We start from the raw sequence: 22,138 nt of genomic DNA on the forward strand, positions 1-22,138 counted from the left end.
GGGCTGCAAGGCTGGAAGAGCAGTTGTGGAAATGTGGAATGGTGAGGCTATGGAGGGACATTTTCATAAGGTTGAGAACTTTAAAGTTTGAGGCTTTGTCATTTGGGTTCCAATTGAAAGGAAACATGGTGGCACTGTGGCTCAGTGGTTAGCACTGTTGCCTCAAAGCACCAGGGACCTAGGTTCGATTTCAGCCTTGGCCGACTGTTTGTGGAGTTCGCACATTCTCCCCAAGTCTGCGGGAGTTTGCTCTGGTTTCCTCCCACAGTCCAAAGATGTACAGGTGAGCAGAATTTGCCAAGATGAATTGTCCATAGTGTTCAGGGATGTGTGGTTGGGTGCATTAGTCAGGGGCAATTTACAGTAATAGGGTAGGGGAATGGGTCTGGGTGGGATAGTCTTCAGAGGGTCGGTGTGGACGTGTTAGGCCCAATGGCCTGTTTCCAAACTGTAGGGATTCTATAAAATAACATGAAAAACAGACCTTACATTAGAACCAGAAATTAACTGGAATACGAAATCCATTATTTTAGAAGTGCTTGACCAATACTGACAAATATTCAAAAAAACATGAATGAAACAATAACCAATAACTATTTTTTCAATGCTTTATCATATTTATTGTTTACACATAAAGCAATGACATCCTTTGGGTAGAAACACAGTTTCTCAATCAAGAAATCAAAATTTTTAGAAAATAGGTGTGGCAGTCACTGGGCAAAATCAGGATGTGTAAGGTCCTGTCTGAGTAATTACAGAACAAAACCTTGTAGCAATAACACTTGGGAGAGTATACCATAATCAGTCTATTCAGGAAGATCATTAATCACAGGCAGAGAGTCACTTGGAGAAGATATTACTTTCCTTGCAGGATAAATCAGATTGTACACAGCTTAGGCAGCTTTAGCGAATCCCATTCTATTGTTCCCTCTGTCATAAATAGAATAAAATTCTCTCAGGAAGACATCACCCAAGATCCAGAAAGGTCCATTTCGGGTAGGAGCTGGCAGGTAGGTGGGCTCAAATGCAACAAGACATTGGCCATAACTCTGTAAAACATGAAACAATGATACACTATTAGACTCAGCTATTTTCTAATCACCCTATTCAGAGATGTCATGACACTGCTGGAGCAAGTGGGACTTGAACCCAGGCGTCCCAGTCCAGGGATAGGGACAATACCACAGTGAGCCGACCCACACTATTTGACTCATGGAACAGATTAGACTCTCAAATAATCAAGACAGGTTTGTTAACTTCAGCCGTCAGACCGAAACTCTACAGAAGTACTTCCAGTTCACATTTTTCTGGCATTATTGTAGTACTGACAAAAAAAAAATGACAAAGTTGACAATGAACAAACAAAATGGTTAAATTGATTAATGTTAAGGTAAGCTTATTTTTCTCAACTTTGGTCATACGGGGAGTCAGCTATCTTTGACAGTGAAGTGTATAATTCCCACTCAAATGGATTAAGTTGTGTCTTCACTTGCTCAGCCATTTGGTGTTGGGCATTTCAAACTTGTTCTATTAGCGCATGACGGCAGTGATTCCACTGGAGAAAGAAAGAGGGGAACAACATGGGGAGAGATGGAAGGGAAGGGGCAAATTGTTCTACCAGGGAATCTATTCCTCCTCCCACAACATTGGCCACCTAACATCCAGCATTGACGTCAATAAATGCAGTCATCCAGAAATTTATAGCACAGCATTTCACTGAAATGAGACATTGTGAAGAGAGATCAAATCAAAATCAGGTTCGAGAACTTCGTAACATTTTGCTCCCCCAAATAATATTTTTCTTATGGGCTATTTACAAAACAATCATAAAACATTTTCTTTAGAAAGGTTTTCTGATGTCACTACAACGCAAAGGAAATTTAAGCCCATGATGTGTTCCTAATGCTTCACAATTAGCAATAGCAACAAAGGATTATGTAATTGGAGTAGAGTGCAGTGGATGCTGGAATATTAAGTAAATGTAAGCAGGAGGAGATAGATTTTTAATAAATAATGGGTTGAAGAGTTATGAAGAGCAGGCAGGAAAGTGGAGTTGAGATCAGTTATGGTTATATTAAAGATGTAGTTAGACTCAAGGGGCTGAATTGCTTTCTCCTGCTCCTTGTTGTTTTGTTATTTTGTTTTGTAATTCAGTGGGTTAGAGTAATGATCTAGAGTCATGAGTTCAAATCACATTACTTAATTTAAACCTGGATTAAAAATGTAGCATCAATATTGCATGAAACAAGCAGATTATTTTGTCTTTTAGTGGTCAAAATCTATTATTGTTTCCAATCTGATCTACATGTAACTCCAGACTCAGCATATTATGTCTTCAATTATTGTTGACTGTCCTCAAAATGGCCTGGTAAGCCACCATAGAGTTTTACAGCATGGAAACAATTTAGTTGTATAGTCATTTCTGTTATAACGCAGTAGTCCAACTCTTGTGCAATCCCGTATTATAAGAAAATCATGTCGTAGCTGCACCATTTAAACTAATGGGACCGGAATCGTGTTATAACTAATACACACTTGACAACTTCACGCTTTAGAAAGTGTCCTCAATTCAACAATCGTGTTATAGCGAATTCATGTTAACGAAATGCGTAATCCAGCAGAACGACCTGTATTGAAAAAGCTGCTTATTACCATTTTCTCTACAAGATGAGGAACAGGCTGCGTCACAACAGCCGCATTTCATGAGTGAATTGAATAGGGAGCCAATTAATCTTGCAGCTTCTCTAACTAAACTAGCATTAGCTTTTAAAAAAAGACAGCTGTTGTACACACCTGTTGGATGTAGGCCGAGGCTGGAATAGTGAGATCAACTCCATTTATTACAAAGGTCATCGAAGGCAGGTTTGCAACAGCATTACAGTTAACCGTGTACTGTGAAATAAAGAAGAAAACATTCAGTACATCTGAATGTGTAGCTCAATAGGCAATATACAGCAAGGAATCATTGAGTAAGGTATCTTTCCACCGACAACCTATCTCAAATAGTTGCTTTTTCACTGCAAGTGTGAACCTTGAGATGTTGAGACCACACCTGGAATACTGCTTGCAGTTTTGGTACCCTTCCCTGAGAATGGTTACTGTGGAGGGAGTGGGACCTCACTTGTCTTCTGGGATGACAGAGCTAACGCATGAAGAGAAACTGGATCAGTTAAGCCTGGATTAGATGGAATGAGGTCGGATCTCATGGAAACCTATAAAATTCTAACAAGACTGGACAGGTAAATGCAGAAAAGATGTTCCCAATAACTGGGGAGGCCAGAACCAGGCGGTCACAGTCTGACGATATGGGATCGGCCACTTTGGACCAAGATGAGAAGAAATGCCTTCACCCAGAGAGTGGGGAGCCTGTGGAATTCTCTGTCACAGAAAGTGGTTGAGGCCAAAATATTAAATGGTTTCAAGAAGAAGCCAGGATAAAGGGATCAAAGGGTATGGGGTGAAACTTAGAAATAGTTTGTTGAGTAGGCTGATCAGCCATAATCATAATGAATGGGGGAGCAGACTTCATGGGCCAAATGACCTACTCCTGCCCCTACTCCATGCTTTTATTTTATCAGGGCATTTTGTATCAAAGGTTTTTGTTAAAGTGTATTAGGAAAGATGATTTCTATCCAAATGGGGAGTCAACTTCAAAGTTTGATCTGTTTAAAATTATTCCAAAATGAACGGGGAAGGGAATTAAGGTTAGATTTCTTCACGTTGAGAATTGTATAGAAAGCTTTGCCACAGAGGAGAGGGTCTTACTCAGTATTTTGTTCTATTGCCTTAAACAGCCACTCCTTTCTCAATGTGCCACTATCATTGGATTCAATGAGAACTAAATGTCTTACTGAACCCCAATGTTGTTTATTACATTATCCCTACATACCACATGATATCACAATGCACCCCCCACATCACACACTTACTACCTTGCTCTGATTAAATTATTTTGTTTTCAGAAAGGTGTAATTTGAATTCTTTCAAGTGCATTGACTCAATTGTACGAGCACTATGCTTCAAAACACTGTTTCTGCCTTCGGAGAGAGTGTCAAATCCTTCCCTTTCACATCCCAAGTCACACCCACCAAGTGCAGTCTCAAAAGAGAAGGCATAGTTTCATTGTTAGGACAGTTTCATTTCCATACCATCATATCATGATGTGGAGGTGCCAGTTTTGGACAAAGTCAGAAGTCACATGACACCAGGTTAGAGTCCAACAGGTTTATTTGAAATCAGTAGCTTCAAGGAGCAGGCTTATGATTTCAAACAAACCTGTTGGACTACAACCTGGTGTTGTGTGACTTCTGACATCATTTCATGATTCCTTTGACTAAAAGTGAACATTTTGCACAAACCAATTAAGACTTAAATCCATTAATGATTCAGTGGTGACCGCAGAAGTTAGTTCTGCTTAAGACTCTCACAACAATCAGCTCGTCGTATCAAACCCACATCCCAAAGCTGGAAGGATAATCTTGTGACATAGATTCCACTATTGTGGTCAACAAGTACCACTGCAGCCCCAGCGCTGACATATTGGAAAAGCTTACCTCCCCATACTGGTTCTGATAGGCACCAATGTATTGCATCAGTTGTTCTAATTCCTCACTTGGTGCAGTGAGCAAGGAAGTCCCAGTATCAACCATAGCTTGGCAGCCTTGGGTACAGAAGATCGGCTGACCATTAAGAAGCACACTGAAGAGGAGAATTTTATTATTAGGTTATTGATCTATGGATGGTGCAAGCCACTCATAACCAACCAGTCTTTCTTTACTTACCCTTGCATTGGGATGAGCCAATACAATTCCTGAAGGACAGGTACCCAGACAATTTCACCAGTATACAAGCTATTGTCAATCCCTCCAAATGTCACTTCACCGCCATATTGACTGTTTGGTTGTCTGGAAAGAAGAAAGGTATTCAAATTTACTAATCTTTTACTAAGTGTTAAGGCACCATAAGACATAGGAGCAGAAGCAGGCTATTCGGTCCATCGAGACTGCTCCGTCATTCAATGAGATCATGGCTGATAACCAACTTCTCTGCCTTTGCCCCATAACCTTTGGTATCATTACTAATTAAACCTCAGCCTTGAATATACTTAATAATCCAAACTCAACAGGCCTCTGTGGTAAAGAATGCCACAGATTCACTATCCTCTGAGAGAAGAAATTCATCCTCATCCTCGATTTAAATATGCAATCCCTTATTCTGAGATCATCCCCTCTTGATTCTTCCACAAGGGTAAACTACCTTTCCATATCTACACTTCAAGATCCCTGAACAATTTTGTATGTTTCGATAAGGTCACTCATCCTCTATATTGACAGATATAGTTTGCCCTGACCTAGCTTCAATATACTGACTAAAATACAAATCTCACTTTTTCTTCTCCATTCACTGGCATAATCCCAAGTCAGGCTGAGGCAAAATATATTGTTTCAGATTCTGCATCAGAATTAATATCAAGTAATCTGTGACCAAGAATATGCGTCATATTATAAACTTAGCCTATGACTAGGATAATCCCAGATCAGATATACCTCAAATGCTGCTTCTTAATTTTAGGTTGAGAGAGGCATATCCCAGGAAGTTTAATAGCTCTGAAGCACTGATCATCTCTCTCAAAAGAAAGAAGCTTGCTGAAATGATGACCATTTTTAGGATAGCCTTTTTAAGGCAGTTATAAATTGTCCACGTAATTGTAAAAGTCCAGATAAAAATTCTCATTAATGTACTGCATTCAGCTGTGTGAGACCTTTTAATTACCAAAATGTATAAAAGGTTTATAGAAGAACTGAACATGCAACTCAAAATTTTTGTGGAAATAATAGATCAGTACATTGGATAGGGTCTAGAAAAAGAGAGAAGGTACAATCTTACCCCTAATAGTGAATCCAGTTGTAAATTTTAAATGTTATAGTAAAAAGTAGGACATCCATTATATATTAAAGAAACGTTCATCTTAATCCCCTGGGTGAAGATCACATACCCAAGCTGGCTTTTGTGAAATTGCCTTATCCAGATTTATCCTCAGTACTTCTGAGAATACAAAATTAGTCTTTTTTGTGTAAATGTGGTTTCTGAGCTGTCACAAGGTCCCATTTTTTTCTCCAAATTTTGATTTTGATCATTAAGTTCACAAAAAGACAACCTTCTTTAACTCTAAGGAAAGTTAGAACTGTCAAACTGCCTCTAAGGGTCCCTCATATCCCAGGAATGCAAACATTGCTGATTAGTAATATTTTGTCAAAATCTTTCCTGAGTTAGGGGATTTGCATTGTAAAATGAGAATGTGTTTGTGAATTATAAAGTTTTCTATCTGAATGTGGTTTAGCTATTACTTCTCACGTTGGCTTGTTTTCGGTTTTAGACAGGAAAATGTGTTTGTGTGCACCTTCTTTTATCAGTGAATCCTTAAGATTGTTAAGCAGAGCTAAAACCAACTTGTCAGAATTATAGCTGGACTTTAGTGAATTATTTTTTAAACTGTCTTTTTCTTAAAATATACCCTTTGAATTTTTGCAAAGTGACTTTCTTATCCTTATAGCCTTTCATTAAGACCATATCTCTAACCACAGATTTCTCCACAAGTACTTATTATAAAAACAGTAATTATTTCAAGTGACAATATAGGCCTGTGCCAGCTGCCCTTGACACAACTCTGTTCAAACAAGTCATAATAACTCACAAATTATATTCTGATTTGAGATAAAAATGTATTTTAGTGACATAGAACTTTCAACAACCAGTTCACCTTCAGCTGTAGCTTAGTGCATGAGTTACAATTTCAAATCCTACCATGGAAACTTGTGCACAAAAATCTTGTTTGACACTCACAGTTATCAACTTTCAGATGAGGCAATAAACCATGGCCCCATCCACTTGCTAGGATAGGCACAGAAAATCCCACTATAATATTTGAAGAAGTTCTTCAGAGTTGTTCTAATATTCTGGCCTGTATTTATCCCTCAGCCTCTATTATTAAAAAAGCAGATTACCTGATTATTGCAGTTTATGGGACCTTACTGAGCACAAATTGGCTAGTAACCTTCCTACTTTAGAACAACAACTGCTCTTTCTGGGTCACTCATAGACAATAAACACACAGGACATGCAAGATGCTACTTTCTTTAATCACATATTCCAGTACCAGACTCTGGGGTTCCCTGTGTTTCTTAAGAAAGTCTATTCTTCAATTTAGAGTCTCAGTGATCTCATCATGGCCCTATCCTCTTACCTGCCCAGGTAAACAGAAAACACGGGTGATGACACCAGATTGTTCTGCATCATGCCATCAAACACAGGGGTGGCACCCCCTGCTGAAAGTGCTGGGTAGGAAAGACCAAGGATTCCATCAAATTTTGCATAATAGAAGGTAGTTCCAGGTTCATTCTGACTGAGGCCAAACTCCTGCTGAGGAATAGAAATGCCTGCAACCTTGGGTAGGGATAAAAAGGCAATATTAGAGAAAGTATTACTGTGAACTTAGAAACACAAATCAATCAAATGACTAGTAATTTCAATGGCTTAGCCATTGATTGTTGTTGGATTAGAAGAATCAATGCTCCTGATACAGATTGCTTCAAAATCAGCCCCATTTATTTAATTTTGTTTCGTTATCAAAATTGGAATAATCTCAGTTTAGACTCTGGGAGCTGCCACAGAGTTATTCCTGTACTGTATAATGTATTGCACGCCAATCAGATGGAGCAGGACAGGAGGCCATCCTATATCCCAGTCTGTTCTCTTTTAGGCCAGTATCTGTCGTTACCATCACTATTATTCATAGAAACGTGTATGTTATCACAGCAGCTCCCTTCCTAACAGCACTGTTGCTATATGTACTTATTTCCCTCCCCCCACCCCCATGGACAACAGCAGTTCAAGAAAGTATTTTCTCAAGGGCACTAATGGATGGGTGATAAATGCCGGCATAGCCAGCGTCGCCCATGTCTTGTAAATGAGAGGCCATTTGGATGACATTTGTAAGACACATCAATCTGTTAATGAGTTAGAAATAACAATTAATTCCACTGCTGACATCCTTTGGAGGAAAACACAGAGCAGCTGCTGAGATTGTAACCTGAACTCGTCCCAAAGTTGTTCGTAACATACAGTCTGCTCCTCTAATTAAAAATTGCTTAATTCATATCATCTGGTAGTCGGGCTTTTAGTAATAAACTCAAACTTTGCTGCACTTTTTGCACTGCTTAACTAAAATTATAGGATCAATTGTTCAATTTAATAAAATGCCAAAGGTAGACTGTATCATTTTAATTCTATATTTACATCAGTTGGTCAGGTGATAACTATCAGTGCAGGTAGTAATTGTCAATGGTACAGGACATTACTGAGTTGGCAGAACAAACAAGACAAAATGACTGACTGCATAACTGATTATTGAAAAAAGCACTGCACAGTCAGTATATAGAGAGCTTTGATGCTCAACCTACATGGGTTGAAGCTCTTTGCTTGAACCCACTAATTCTTCAGTGGATCCCAGGCTGGTGTCAAGCAGGAAACAACTCCGAGAATGGGCAACACATTCTTATGTATCCCTGTCGATTCCTGCTGTAATGCCTGGGTGAGAGAAAGTGAGTCTTCCAACCTGTGGGGAGCTGCATGTCAAACACCAATGGATTTTTGTGTTTGAACTTCAGACACAGGGCCCTGTGATTTATCATTCAGAAATCAGCAGAATCTTGGATCAAGAATGAAAAGTTAGATTGATTTATTGTTTGATTCTTCAAAGGTTCAACAATGGTAACTGACCAATGTTGGTTGATAAAACAAGAAAAAGGGAGCAACTTTAATTTATCAATAGACTTAGCCCAATATACCTCCACACATAAACTGCTATAACTCCCTTGTATAATCCCACCTCCTGCATGTGAGTGACTGACAAATAGTTTTAGCTAGGACTATTATAGAATTCATGGCAGTATGCAGTTCCCACTCCACCAATCAGGGGCAACAGATATTTTAATCAACCTTTTCAGACATGTTATGACATCTTTTTGGCTCAGTTAGACCTTCTGGCCCATAGATAGGGGCGTTACCACAAAAGCCCTTTGTATTTTAAAGGAGGTTGTACTTTTCATCATCAACAGATGGTTGAAAGTACTTTGCAACCGACGAAGTACTTTAGAAGTGAATTAATAGATATAATGTAGGAGGCCCAGCAGCTAATGGAGATATTTTCTGATCAACCTCTTCAGATATATTATGACACACTTCTGGAGCAGTTGCACCTGGACCTCCTGGCTCGAGGTGGGGACACAACCTCTGCATCACAGTGCCCCAGTCAGAGGCAATAAGCTTAGGCTGATCAGCAAAGGCTTAGTAAATAGCACTCTCTAGAATTAGAGTGTTCTGGGCCAAGCCCTTCTCCAAGGAGCTGAGCCCACATTCTAGGCTGACACAGTACCACAGCACTGGGGGAGTGTGACATCTTTGGCTATGCTGCTTTTTGAATGAGACATTAAAACTGAGGGTCTAACCCAAGTGGCTGTAAAAGATTCCGCAGGGCTACTGCAAAGAAAAGCAATCATAATATGGATACCTCAACATCATCAAGAAAAACAGATTACCTGGTAATTATCTTGTTGCTGATCTTAAACCTTACTATCTCCAAATGTCCTACCACATTTCTTACATTAAAGCAGGGACCATGTTTTAGAAATATTTCAGTGGGCATCATATAAATGAAGGGCCTTTTTATAAAATAACTGGTAACCTTTTGATTAATATCATTAATACTTACATTAACTGTATCAAATCCAAAAAATCCAGTTAAACTACCAGAACCATAAGCAATGCTGAAACTTTGTCTGTTCGTTGTGAATGTTGAGGATTGCCTTGGATTATATCTGGGATGGTTCTCTGAAGAGAGAGGATTGAGTTATGATTTATTTCGTTCACAGGATGTGGCAAGTTCGTGGATTATTCAGTGTCAAAAATAAATTGGGCAAATAATCATTTGCTGGTGTTATACTCACCACATGCTGGACTCCCACAGAAGATAGAGGGGATCCAAAGGTTAGAGGAGCCAGTGTCGAACAGAACGGTGAAACTCTGGGGTGGGTTACCAATTGTAATAGAACCATAGTAGAAGTTCTAGTGTGAGTTTGAGAAAGGATATTAGAATTAACCATTGGTTAATCTGGATAAGAATTATGCTTCATTAATTGGTAGAAAACACAATATCATTTTTTTCTCAACTAATGTCTTTCAAAAATAAAAACATTTACAAGAAAAATACCTCTGGAAATGAGAGCTTAAATTTGACCAGCAAGCCATGGCACCAAAAATAACCATTGAGTCATAGAGATAGTACAGCATGGAAACAGACCCTTCGGTCCACTCATCCATGACGACTAGATACCCCAAATTAACCTAGTCACGTTTGCCAGCGTATCCCTCTGAACCTTTCTTATTCATATATCCATCCAGATGTCTTTTAAATGTTGGAATTGTATGAGCCTCCACCACCTCCTTATTTGATACATGCCCCACCTTCTGTATGAAAAAGTTGCCCCTTAGGTCCCTTTTAAGTCTTGCCCCTGTCACCTTAAACCTGTGCCCTTTGGTTTTGGACTCCCTACTCTGGGGAAAAGACCTTCTAACATTGATGGATCACACCTTATTGGTGGTAATGAAATGGCTTAGTTCTTCTTTAAAAGCTTTGTTAAAATTGTACACATTAGCTGAACAGTACTGTCTCTTAACTCCTTTCCCTGTGTAATCCCTTAAAATTGAAATGTGTCTGTCCTGATTTTAATTATCACTGACATTGGTGGTAACAGCATGCTGGCTCTTACAGTTTTAAATCACATTTAAAGAGAGCAACTTCTTGTATCTAGATTGATGGCCCCTACTGGGGCTTTCATGTGCTCTGCTCCTTGGAACAGCAGCTACGACAGAAATTATAAAGCCAGCAATGAACTGAACAAGGGAAATGTTGGAAGCATTTATAACCTTCAGTCTCATAGCACCTGCCTGTACTTGAGCTGGATAGTCAGCCTCTATTGGAACTTAACCCCAAAGAAATAGCATTCTAACTTTGTCAACTACTCTCCACTTCAAATAGCTTCCTTCTTGACTTACATCCATGAAATTCACAAGTGGCTCATTTGCATCCTCTGACTGATATCCAGGGAAAAGATGCTGGTATTTCGAGGCAGGATCATATTTGTGCGTTTCTAAGAACCTTTTCAGCTCCCCACGCTCCTTCAGGATATCTCGGACAGACTTGCCTCTGTACAAAGGCATTCTGAAATGATTTCAAAAATACCATCAACAAGAATCAAATTATTGAGGGTTGGAGCAAGTTCTTTTGTAAATAATGGAAATCAAGTACTGAGCTGCTATTCTAAGATGCAACACGCTTCAAGGCTCCACAAGAATTGAGAGTGAGAAATGAAATATGTCCTTCAAATGGATTCCTTGATTATTAAACGGTCACTGAACCACTTCCTTATGCTGTGGTTTTACTTTTGCGTAGGTTGAGGAGATAGGCCCCAAGGAACAGGAAGCAAACCTCTACTACTGTTGTTGTTCACAACCACAGGGTGGCTGTCTAATTAACCAAGGTAACCACACCAGCTCCTGCCAACACTCTTTAGCTTGCTTTATATCTGGATTTTACATCAAGAATTGAATCTCACCTCTGCAGACCTAATAAATGCTTGTACTTGAGTTTCAGAGATTATTTTAAATTCATTCTAATTAAATTACCAGATTTTACCAGCTTGTTAAAAAAATCCTACCCATTCTACCCATTTCACCTCTTTAAATGAGGTTTGTAGACTTTATCCCAGAATTAGGTTCAAGTTCCACTTCTCCAGAGATGTGTCACAGTATCCCTGAACAAGCTGATTAAAAATATGCTTTCATTCTCTATGCCCCCAGATGCATTCCACTACTTAGCATCGTAAACTCCTTGTACACACAAAGGCATTGTCTGAGTAACGTAAGATCAAAGATGTTCCATGAACTATTGCTCATCTTTCCCCAAAGGTATCTCTGTAGCCTCCAAGTCTCCCTGTAATCAGCCCCTTCTCAAACTCTTCTGCTTGAACTATTTAAAGTGACAGCCTGAATGAGTTGGTAGCAGTCAGAAAATTGTGGGAATTTGAAATAATTCATTAATACAGTGCAACACTTCTCAGTGGTGCTTTTGTAAGGCAGGGTGGTAAAAGATGCTGCTCACATACTTAGGTGAATGTTCAAACAAACGGTAATTGACCTCAACAGTTGGTATTTATTCTGGACAGAGACACTCCTTGATCCAAACATTGGGAGATAATTTCCACTTGCCTTAAAATTAATATTTTGCTCATATCCTCTAGTTTTACATCACAAGAACAGAGGATAGAGGAGCAGGAGTTACCTGTTTAGCCTCTAGAGCCTGCTCCAGCGTTCATTATCATGACTGATCTTCTACAGCAACTTCACTTTCCCACAGTATCACAATATCCCTCAATTCAGTGCCCAATCCCAGTCTTCATTATATTTAACAGGGAGCCTTCATGGCTCTCTATGTATAGGATTTCAAAGAGTTTTGTTCATTTGACCAGTAATGGCAGCAACCTTGCCTTTTTGCCCATCTGCTTCTCATATATGTGACTGCAAAATAAAGCTTTGCATCAGACAGAATTAATGAATCAAGCATCTCCATTAGCAGAATGAACAGAAACTGAATGCACAGAAATGAACCATCATATAATCTGGTAAAAATTTCATGCTAAAGGTAATAAATTGCTCAGTGACTTACTTGTGGAAACACTGAGAGAGTTGGATACAGACCAAGGCAAAGATTAACAATTTCATTTTGCTCCTTGTTGTAGTGCCACCAAAAGTCAGAGTCTAGTGAGATTCACACAATTCCTAGAATTGTGCTAGAGACTGCAGTAGGCTCAGTACCTTTATACTCAAGGGTAATCGTGCAACCTGCTTTTCAAGTTCACTAATGAAGGTCATGTTATCACTGATTCTGAACTAGATTGCTCTTTGTTTAAATACAAACAAAATAATCTTAAAATAATTGAACCTCCTTTCACCTTGAAACAATTTTGTGGTCAGGAGTTATGCATCTGAAGACAAACAAGCAATTAACCATTCTGATGAGAATTAAATTGTGAGGGAAAAGCTGCTTCACTGAGGAGAGTAAGCTAGTCCATTCTAGGGAAAGGCACATACATTTATATTATTCACAAAAAACAGTCTTGCATCTCTGTAATGATACAGGATGGGGATGAGGCAGAGGTTTGCATGGGCAGAGGAGATATGAGTTTTGTTTTGATAATGGCAGACCCAAAAGAGAGAGAACAATTGTCATCAGCTAACGTAACAGCTATGAAAGGTTAAGTGTTCAGACATTCATGGGGAGCAGGATGAAGGGTTGAGGAATTGGGCTCAAGAACACCACTTCCTGAGGTTTTTCATGGAGCTCTGTGCTGTTTTCTAAACCCCTTCCTGCCTTTTGCCTACATAACTATATCCAGCAAGGTGTATTGAAAGAATTTGCAATGCCAAGGAATACAAGGGAATGGGCCAAGTGCTGGAAAATGGGATTAGAACAGTTACATAGTTGTTTTTGACTGGCACATGTGTGATGGGCCAAAGAGCCTTTCCCTGGGTTGCAGATCTCTGTAGCTCTAACATCTTTGTTTCTAAAATGCATGAGCACTGCATTCAGCTTTTCAAGCTCCAAAACCTTGAATTCTATGAAAGTAGTTGGATATACTGAACCACATGATAATCTCAATTGGACAATGCACTCAGTCACACAGGAACTACAGTATATAGTTTCACTGGGTTCCTTGTATCAAATAAAACTGCCTTAAGAGTGAAATCAAACAGTAACATTTAGCAATTAAGGTGCAAAAGCATTTATTTCATTGTGCAGGTCAATAAAACACGGTGGCATAATGGTTAGCACTGCTGCCTCACAGTGCCAGAGACCCGAGTTCAATTCCTGCCTCAGGCAACTGTCCGTGTGGAGTTTGCACATTCTCCCCATTTCCTCCAGGTGCTCCAGTTTCCTCCCACAGTCCAAAGATGTGCAGGTTAGGTGAATTGGCCATGCTAAATTGCCCATGGTGTTAGGTGTAGGGGAATGGGTCTGGGTGGGTTGCTCTTTGAAGGGTCGGTGTGGACTTGTTGGGCCGAAGGGCCTGTTTCCACACTGTAAGTAATCTAATCTAATCTAAAACTAATCCTTAGAGCATCAGTTATTCAAGCTGAGATAAAACATTTCCAACAAAAAAATTCAAGCAGACTTGTAAATAGTTTTATATCCTTACTTGAGAAAGGATACAGACACGGGAGAGAGTATAGAGGGGGTTCCCTAGGTTGATTTCAGAGTTGGGATGGCTGGCTTATGAGGAGAGATTGAATAGACTGGGACTATATTTATTGGAATTCAGAAGAATGAGGTGGGATCTTACAGAAACATATAAAGTTATGAAGGGAATAGATAAGATGTAAGCAGGGAGGTTGTTTCCACTGGCGTGGAAACTAGAACTAGGGGGCATAGCCTCAAAATAAAAGGGGGACGTGTTCTCCCAAAGGGTTGTGAATCTGTGGAATTCCCTGCCCAGCGAAGCAGTTGAGACTAACTCATTGAAAGGTTTTAAGGCAAAGACAGATAGATTTTTAAACAGTCAAGGAATTAAGGGTTATGGTGAGCAAGTGAATAAATGGAACGCAGCCATAATCTTATTGAATGGCAAAGCAGGCTCAATGGGCCAGATGGCCTACTCCTGCTCTGATTTCTTATATGCTTACTGAGCTTTAAGCCAAGATTGCCAAAAGCAGATCGAAATAACAGCCTGGAATATTTGTTGGTGTCTGCACTTCAATGGTCTTAGCGAGTTTTGAGAAGATTTGTAGCTCGGGTTGAGGTTTTGGATGTAGGTTTGCTCACTGAGTTGAAAAGTTCATTTCTAAACGTTTCGTTACCTTACTAGGTAACATCTTCAGTGGACCTCATGCGAGGTCTACGCAGAGCAGAGGAAAATCACCTATACCGTGTATTCATAAAGAATGGGTACCCACTGAACACAGTCCACCGATTTCTCAGCAACAAACCCAAACAAGCAGACAAAACATGTCCAGAAACCCTAGCCGCTCTCCCCTTGGAAATGACTGCCAGGCTAATCAGACCCCTTGGCATCATGATAGCCCATCAACCCACCAACATACTAAAACAGCAGCTAATGAATTTGAAAGACCCTGTACAGACAATGAGCAAAATTAATGTCATTTATAAAATACCGTGCAAGGACTGTAACAAACACTATGTTGGACAAACAGGCAGAAAACTAGCCACCAGGATACATGAACACCAACTAGCCACAAAAAGACATGACCCCCTCTCACTCGTATCCTCACGTACGGATGAGGAAGGACACCACTTTGACTGGGACAATACATCCATCCTAGGACAAGCCAAACAAAGACACGCACGAGAATTCCTAAAAGCATGGCATTCCAACCGGAACTCTATCAACAAACACATCGAGTTAGACCCCATCTATCACCCCTGAGAAAAGGAACACGAAGTGACTTCACCACAGGAAATGACATCACCAACCCAAAGAAACCCAAACATATAAATAGAAAGCAGGAATTTTCAGCATTGCTTCGCATGAGGTCCACTGAAAATGTTACCTAGTAAGGTAATGAAACGTCTGGAAATGAACCTTTCAGCTCAGCAAGCAAACCTACATCCAAAACTTCAATGGCGTCTGAGACTTAGTTTATGGCAATACTAGGCAAGTGAAAGTTTTAGCACTTTATGTATTGGTTACTCATGTTGAGGTTAAACCACATTATCTCTGCCATTCACATCCTCCCCATCACAAGCTCATCAGGAGTCAGCATTTGATAGTTGTTGATTTGCAGTTGGTGGATCAGAAGTTTGTGCTAATAACTTACATCACAATGAAACAACTTTAAAAACACGGAAATGGAGAGTTACAGGGATAGGATAGGGGGTTGGGTCTGCATGAGATGCTCTTCGAAGGGTCAGTGTGGTCTCAATGAATGCTTGATTCAGTCGTTAGAGGCACTGGATACTGCAAAGGCTGTGAGCCCTGACAACAATCTGGCAATAGTAGTAAAGACTTGTACTCCAGAGCTTTCCACTCCCCTGGCCAAGGTTTTCCAGCACACTTACAACACTGACGTTTACCTCCTAACATATAAAATTGCCCAAGCAGGAGAAATCTAACCCAATCAATTACCAAGCCATCAGTCTACTATCAATCATCAGTAAAGTGGTGGAAGGTGTCAAGAACAGTGCTATCAAGCAGCATATGTTGGGTGACACCCAGTTTGAGTTTTGCCAGGACCACTCAGCTCCTACCCCATTACAGCCTTGGTTCAAACATCAACAAAAGAGCTGAATTCCAGAGTTGAGGTGAGAGTGACAGCCCCTGACATCAAGGCTGCATTCACCCAAGTGTGGCATCAAGGAGCTCTAGCAAAACTGGAATCAATTGGTATTAGGGGACACACTCTCTGTTGGTTGGAGTCATACCTGGAAGATGGTTATGGTTGTTGGAGGTCAATTATTTCAGTTCCAGGACATCTCTGCAGAAGTTTCTCAAGACAGTGTCCAAGGCCCACCCACCTTCAGCTGCTTTATCAATGAACTTACCTCCATCATAAGGTTAGAAATCAGAATGTTCACCAAAGATTGCACAATGTGCAGCACCATTTGCAACTCCTCAGATATTGAAACAAGTCCAGATTCAAATGCAACAACAAAATATCCAGGTTTGGGCAGGCAAGTGTCAAGAAACATTCATGCCACACAAATGGCAGGCAATGACCATCTCTAATAAGAAACTATCTAACCACACCCTTGACATTCAATGGTATACCATCACTGAAAATCTCCCACGACCAACATTCTTGGGACTTCCATTGACCAACTTGATCAACTGAACTTGCCACACAAAAACAGGGGCTACGAGAGCAGGTCAGAGATTAGGAATACTGTGGCATATAACTCACCTCTGGACTCCCTAAAGCCTGTCCAACACTTGCAAGGCACAAGTCAGGACTGAATACTCCCCACTTGCCTGGATGAGGCAGATTCAACAACACCCTAGAAGTGAATGAGTTGACACCACCTGGGACAAAGCAGTCCACTTGATTGGCACCACATTCACAAACATCCACTCCCTCCATCACTGATGCTCAATAGCAATTCCGTGTACTATCTACAAGATGCACTGCACAAATTCACCCAAAGATACTCAGACAGCACTTTGCAAATCAATGACCACTTCCATCTAGAAGAAGAGCAGCAGTTACATGAGAACACCATTACCTGCAAGTTCCCCTCCAGGATGCTCACCATCCTGTCTTGGAAATATATCACCATTCTTTCACAGTGAAAATCCTGGAATTTCCTCCCTTACACCATTGTGGGTCATAGCAAGTGGACTGCAGCAGTTCATGAAGGCAATTCACCACCACCTGGGGATGAGCAATAAACATTGGCCAGCCAGCAAAACCTACATTCCTTGAATAAATAAATAAAATTCCAAAGCTTAGGCAGCCAAAGGCAGGGTCACTACTGATAGGAATAATTTAATTTTGGGATACAAATTTGAGAGTCTTTGCCTTCAGTGATCAAGGATAGACATAACTTAACCTAAATAAACTCTGGACCAAAACAGAGATGATTTTGGGAAACTAATATGCTTAGTCATCTATTGCAAGCAGTTTACATTTTTGGTTTGGAGCAGATAATGGCAAGGCTGTCACATTCTAATAGATGCCCCTGTTGCTGATTTTTAGCACAAACCTATAGGTCTATCAGACCCAGAAAATACCACAGATCTTTTGAAAATTATGCTTCTATGTCTAAGTAACATTTGGGCACTCACTGTCTACATCTCCCCATGACAAATGGCCACGTTGGCGAGTGGGGAGAGACTAGCACACGGCCAACACACACCAGGAAGCATCAGCTATTTGAGGTGGTATTCAGGAGATTTGCTGCCATGGCTTTCTATTAGCAGGAGATAGCTTGTCAGCAAAATAATAAAAACTTGTAATCACATTTTACTTCAAATATTTCCATTAATATCCCTTTCCAAAAAATAATACTTATATTCAAAATGGGGTTCTTTACACTTGAAAATTTGCAGATTCCATTGTTGCACTTTCTACTGATCTGCTAATCCAATCCAGGACTTTTTTAAGAGACTGCACGAAAAGGCACTGAAATAGCTAATGTAAATCGACATATCGTGGCTACAATGTCAACTTACAGCAACAGAAAAACACACAATGATTACTGAGTTGATGCTTTGTTATCGATGTTTTGGAATTACACCAGAACTTTACAGCCACTGTGAAAAAAAATAAATCAAGAGAAGATGTTGATAATCAGTAGAAAATAAATAAATGAAGTTGATAACTTTCAATAAACTTTCGATATACTCTACTCAAGTGACAGAAGCGTATTGACATCTTTCTTGCATCACAGTTCCTTAGAGAACTATAAAGTAGGTTTACGAACTGAATAGTTAAAAGCCCCCAGGATCCTAATTCAATCAAACAGCATTCCAACAGTTGAAGGAGCAAACTGAGATTTAGTTGCCAAAACAAATTCATTAAAGTGGTTTAATTTATAAATAATTAAATATGGAATATGTTGCAAGAAGTTTCCATTTGCAATATGTTGCACTGAATACTTTTGGCTTTAGAGCTGAAATTATACCCAAATGTTTTCATTAGCTACTGCAGGGGATCCTTTGCGGTCTGTATAGACAAAAGATTGCTGTAGGGGCTGAGAGTTTTAATGGTGATGACAATCCATTCGTTCAGTTATGTGGTTGGCAGGGATTTAGATGTAAAAACAAGGAGAAGGCGGCAAACAAGACATTACTATGTTAAGTTTGAATACCACGTGCATGTCTGTGCACTTCATTACAGGAAGAAACTTTGGTCCACAAAACTAGTATAAGATTGTGCAACATTATCAGTAATGAAAGCTTACAGTCCAGGATGGCTTTGAAAATGTTAATTAAAACAGAGGTTTTAATAAAGCCTTTATGAAAGGTTTAAGAGGGCAATGAAATCTTATTCTCATTTATTGGCAATTCGACTGCAAATATGTAGGATTGGCATTGGAAGAAAAAAGGGCACTAGAATTTATTTCATACTCTTCCTGCATTTTTTTATTCCATGAAAAATTGGATGAGTTGCTTCAACTAACTAGATAGCATCAAGAAGCTAGATATCATCTGAAACTCAACTACCTGTCTTAACTTGCAACAAATTCTATTCCCTTATCACTCCTCCCCACCCCCATCCTCACTGGCCTGCACTGTTCCTCAGTAGAGCAATTTTAAAATTCTCATCCCTTTTTGTCAAATCTTCCCAGAGCCTTGCCCTTCTCTATCTCTGTGACCTCTACAAACCACACAATGATTAGATTCCCTACAGTATGGAAACAGGCGACTTCGGCCCAACCAGTCCACACCGACCCTCTGAAGAGTAACCCACCCAAACCATTTCCCTCTGACTAATGCACCTAACACTATGGGCAATTTGGCATGGCCAGTTCACCTGACCTGCACATCTTTGGACTGTGGGAGGAAACTGGAGCACCCGGAGAAATGCTCTGAGGTTTCTGCACTTGCTGATTTCTAGTCTCTTGCACATTCTCAATTCCACTAATGGTAGCCATACCTTCAGTTGCCTAGACTCCAAGATCTAGAAGTACCTCCCAGCCTCACTTCTTTCCTTTAACCTATTCCTTAAAACATTTCTCTTTGACTAAGCTTTAGGTGATCAGATTTACTGTACCCTTTGTCATGCCTTGCTTTGTAATACTCTTGTCAAGCTGGCATATAGGGCAACTGTTAGTGAAGAATTAATGGACCAAATCACCTTGAAGAAGTTTTCCTCCTCTCTCTACAAGAATCTCAGGGAGTCCCTCTCTCACTGCAACTCCCAGGTCATTTCCTCTGCCCTGAAGCTCTTCAACCATGTCACCCATTGTACTCTATGCTACTTTCTCCCCACCCCCACCCTCCTCTAGCTTATCTCTCCATGCTCCAGGCTCACTGCCTTTATTCCTGATGAAAGGCTTTTACCTGAAATGTCGATTTCGAAGCTCCTTGGATGCTGCCTGAATTGCTGTGCTCTTCCAGCACCACTAATCCAGAATCTGGTTTCCAGCATCTGCAGTCATTGTTTTTACCTCTACATTATGGAAAAGGACAAGCATGAACCTGAAGTCAATTGAGGAAGGCTGACACTAATACCAGATATTTCAGGTAAATCTGTCTCCGAACAGGAAATATGAAGAGTACAGGACCAACATGTTCCAATAAACAAAAAGGGTGGGACTATCAAATCCTGTGAACACTGGATAGAAGGATTTACAGCACTGGATTAGGAGGAAAAGGAATGCTTATGGCTGATACCGAGGGCTCAACACTGGAGAAGCACGAGGAGTAAAGAATGTGCAAACAGGAACTTAAAGACATTACGAGAGCTGAAAGGGGTCATTAAAGGATACTGGCAGGTAAATAAAGGAAAATCCTAAATTGCTTTACAAGTGCAAAAAGGTACAAGGATAATAAGGGAAAGAGTAGGATGACAGCAGTAATTTGTTCATGAATCAGAGGATGTAGGTAGGATTCTACATGAATATTTTGTGCCGATGTTCACTCGTGACAGAGTTATTTTGGGTCTAAAACTCAGGGAGGAGGTCAGTGATGCAATTTTTAAAATTAGTATAGACAGAAAGAAGATTCCTAGTGGTCTGGCAAGCTTAAAAATAGATAAATTTCCAGGGCCAGGTAAAACAAATCCCAGGATGTTGACTGAGGCATAAAAGGAAATAACGGGATCACTTCCAAAAATTTTTATTTCCTCTCTGACTACAGGAGAGGTTCCCAGGTACTGGACGAAAACCAATGTCATGTTATCATTCAAAAAGGGGAATGAGAGATTAAACAGGAAACTACAGGCCAATCAATCTAACGTCAGTGGTGGGGAAACTATTGGAAGCAATTCTGAGAGACAGAATTAATCTGCATTTGCAAAGGGAGGAATTAACCATGAACAATCAATTTGGTTTTATTAAGGGGAAGTTATGCCTGACCAACTTAACTGAATGTTTCAAAGAGGTGGCTCGGTCTAATGCTATTGATGTAGTCTCCTTTTATAAGGTCCCACAAGAGAGACAGCTAGAAAAAGTAAAAGCCCATGGAATCAAGAAAATTGGCAAATTGGATCCACAATTGGCTGAATGGCAGGAAGCAGAAGCTGCTGGTTGAGGGGTGTTTCAGTAATAGGACATTTGTGTCCAGTGGGGTCCCAAAGGGATCAATTTTGGGACCCATGCTGTTTGCAGTTTATATTGATGATTTGGACTTGAATGTGGGAGGGTTGATCAGTAAGTGCAGAGGTGATAAGTAATGATAAATAGTGAGGATAGCCTCTGATTATAGGAGGATAGGGATGGGCCGGTTGGATAGGCTGATCAGTGACAAATGGAATTCAAACCAGATAAATTCTTGGGCAGGACAACCAAGAGCCTTGAGAAGTACTGAGGATCAGAGGAAGCTTGGTATAAACATACACCGGTCCCTTAAGGTATCAGGACAGGTGGACAAGGTAGTTGAAACAGCTTGGTTGCCTCTATTAGCTGAGGAATTGAGTTTAAGAGCAAGGAGATTATGCTGGGACTTCAAGAGATGTTGGTTGGACCACAGCTAGTGCAGTTCTGGAATCCACATTATAGGAGAGGTGTGATAACATTGGAGAAGGTGCAGAGAAGATTTACCAGAATGGTGCCTGGGCTACAGAGTTTCAGTTGCAGAGAGATGTCAAACAGACTGGTAGGGCTTTCCTGAAAACAGAGGAGATTGAGAGAGGGGCATAATTGAGTTGTATAAAATTGAGGGGCATAGATACGTAGACAGGAAGAAACTTCTCCCCATAGATTTAAGGTAATAGCAGAAAAGGATATCCTTTTACCCTTAATATACTGTACTTGTAAAACAACTTCCTTTATTTTACTTGCCAGTATCCTTTCATGTCCCCTTTTAGCTCTCCTAATCTTTTCAAATTCCTGCTTGCACATTATTTA

At 40.1% G+C, this 22,138-nt stretch overlaps 1 protein-coding gene across 1 annotated transcript; it reads right to left on the bottom strand.

The window, feature by feature from the left end:
* Positions 1–594: 594 nt before the first annotated feature.
* Positions 595–12,916, bottom strand: LOC122563102 (gastricsin-like). Its single transcript, XM_043716532.2, has 9 exons — positions 12,782–12,916; positions 11,113–11,278; positions 10,005–10,122; positions 9,770–9,888; positions 7,244–7,443; positions 4,782–4,904; positions 4,554–4,698; positions 2,794–2,892; positions 595–1,049 (listed from the first exon to the last, which is right to left on the bottom strand). The coding sequence occupies exons 1-9, from the start codon at positions 12,835–12,837 to the stop codon at positions 894–896; spliced, it is 1,182 nt and encodes a 393-aa protein (XP_043572467.1). The 5' UTR covers positions 12,838–12,916; the 3' UTR covers positions 595–893.
* Between the last annotated feature and the right edge of the window lie 9,222 nt (positions 12,917–22,138).

Source organism: Chiloscyllium plagiosum, unplaced genomic scaffold (genome assembly GCF_037043375.1).
Source record: "Chiloscyllium plagiosum isolate Xiang-an unplaced genomic scaffold, Cpla_swu_hap1 HiC_scaffold_26, whole genome shotgun sequence".
Lineage (NCBI taxonomy): Eukaryota > Metazoa > Chordata > Chondrichthyes > Orectolobiformes > Hemiscylliidae > Chiloscyllium > Chiloscyllium plagiosum.

Coding starts and splice junctions, on each gene's coding strand:
- LOC122563102 (XM_043716532.2), bottom strand. CDS start 12,837: ATGAAATTGTTAATCTTTGCCTTGGTCTGTATCCAACTCTCTCAGTGT. Junction 4,699..4,781: donor TGGCTCATCCCAATGCAAGG/GTAAGTAAAGAA, acceptor TCTCCTCTTCAG/TGTGCTTCTTAATGGTCAGC. Junction 1,050..2,793: donor CCTCGGCCTACATCCAACAG/GTGTGTACAACA, acceptor CATGTTTTACAG/AGTTATGGCCAATGTCTTGT.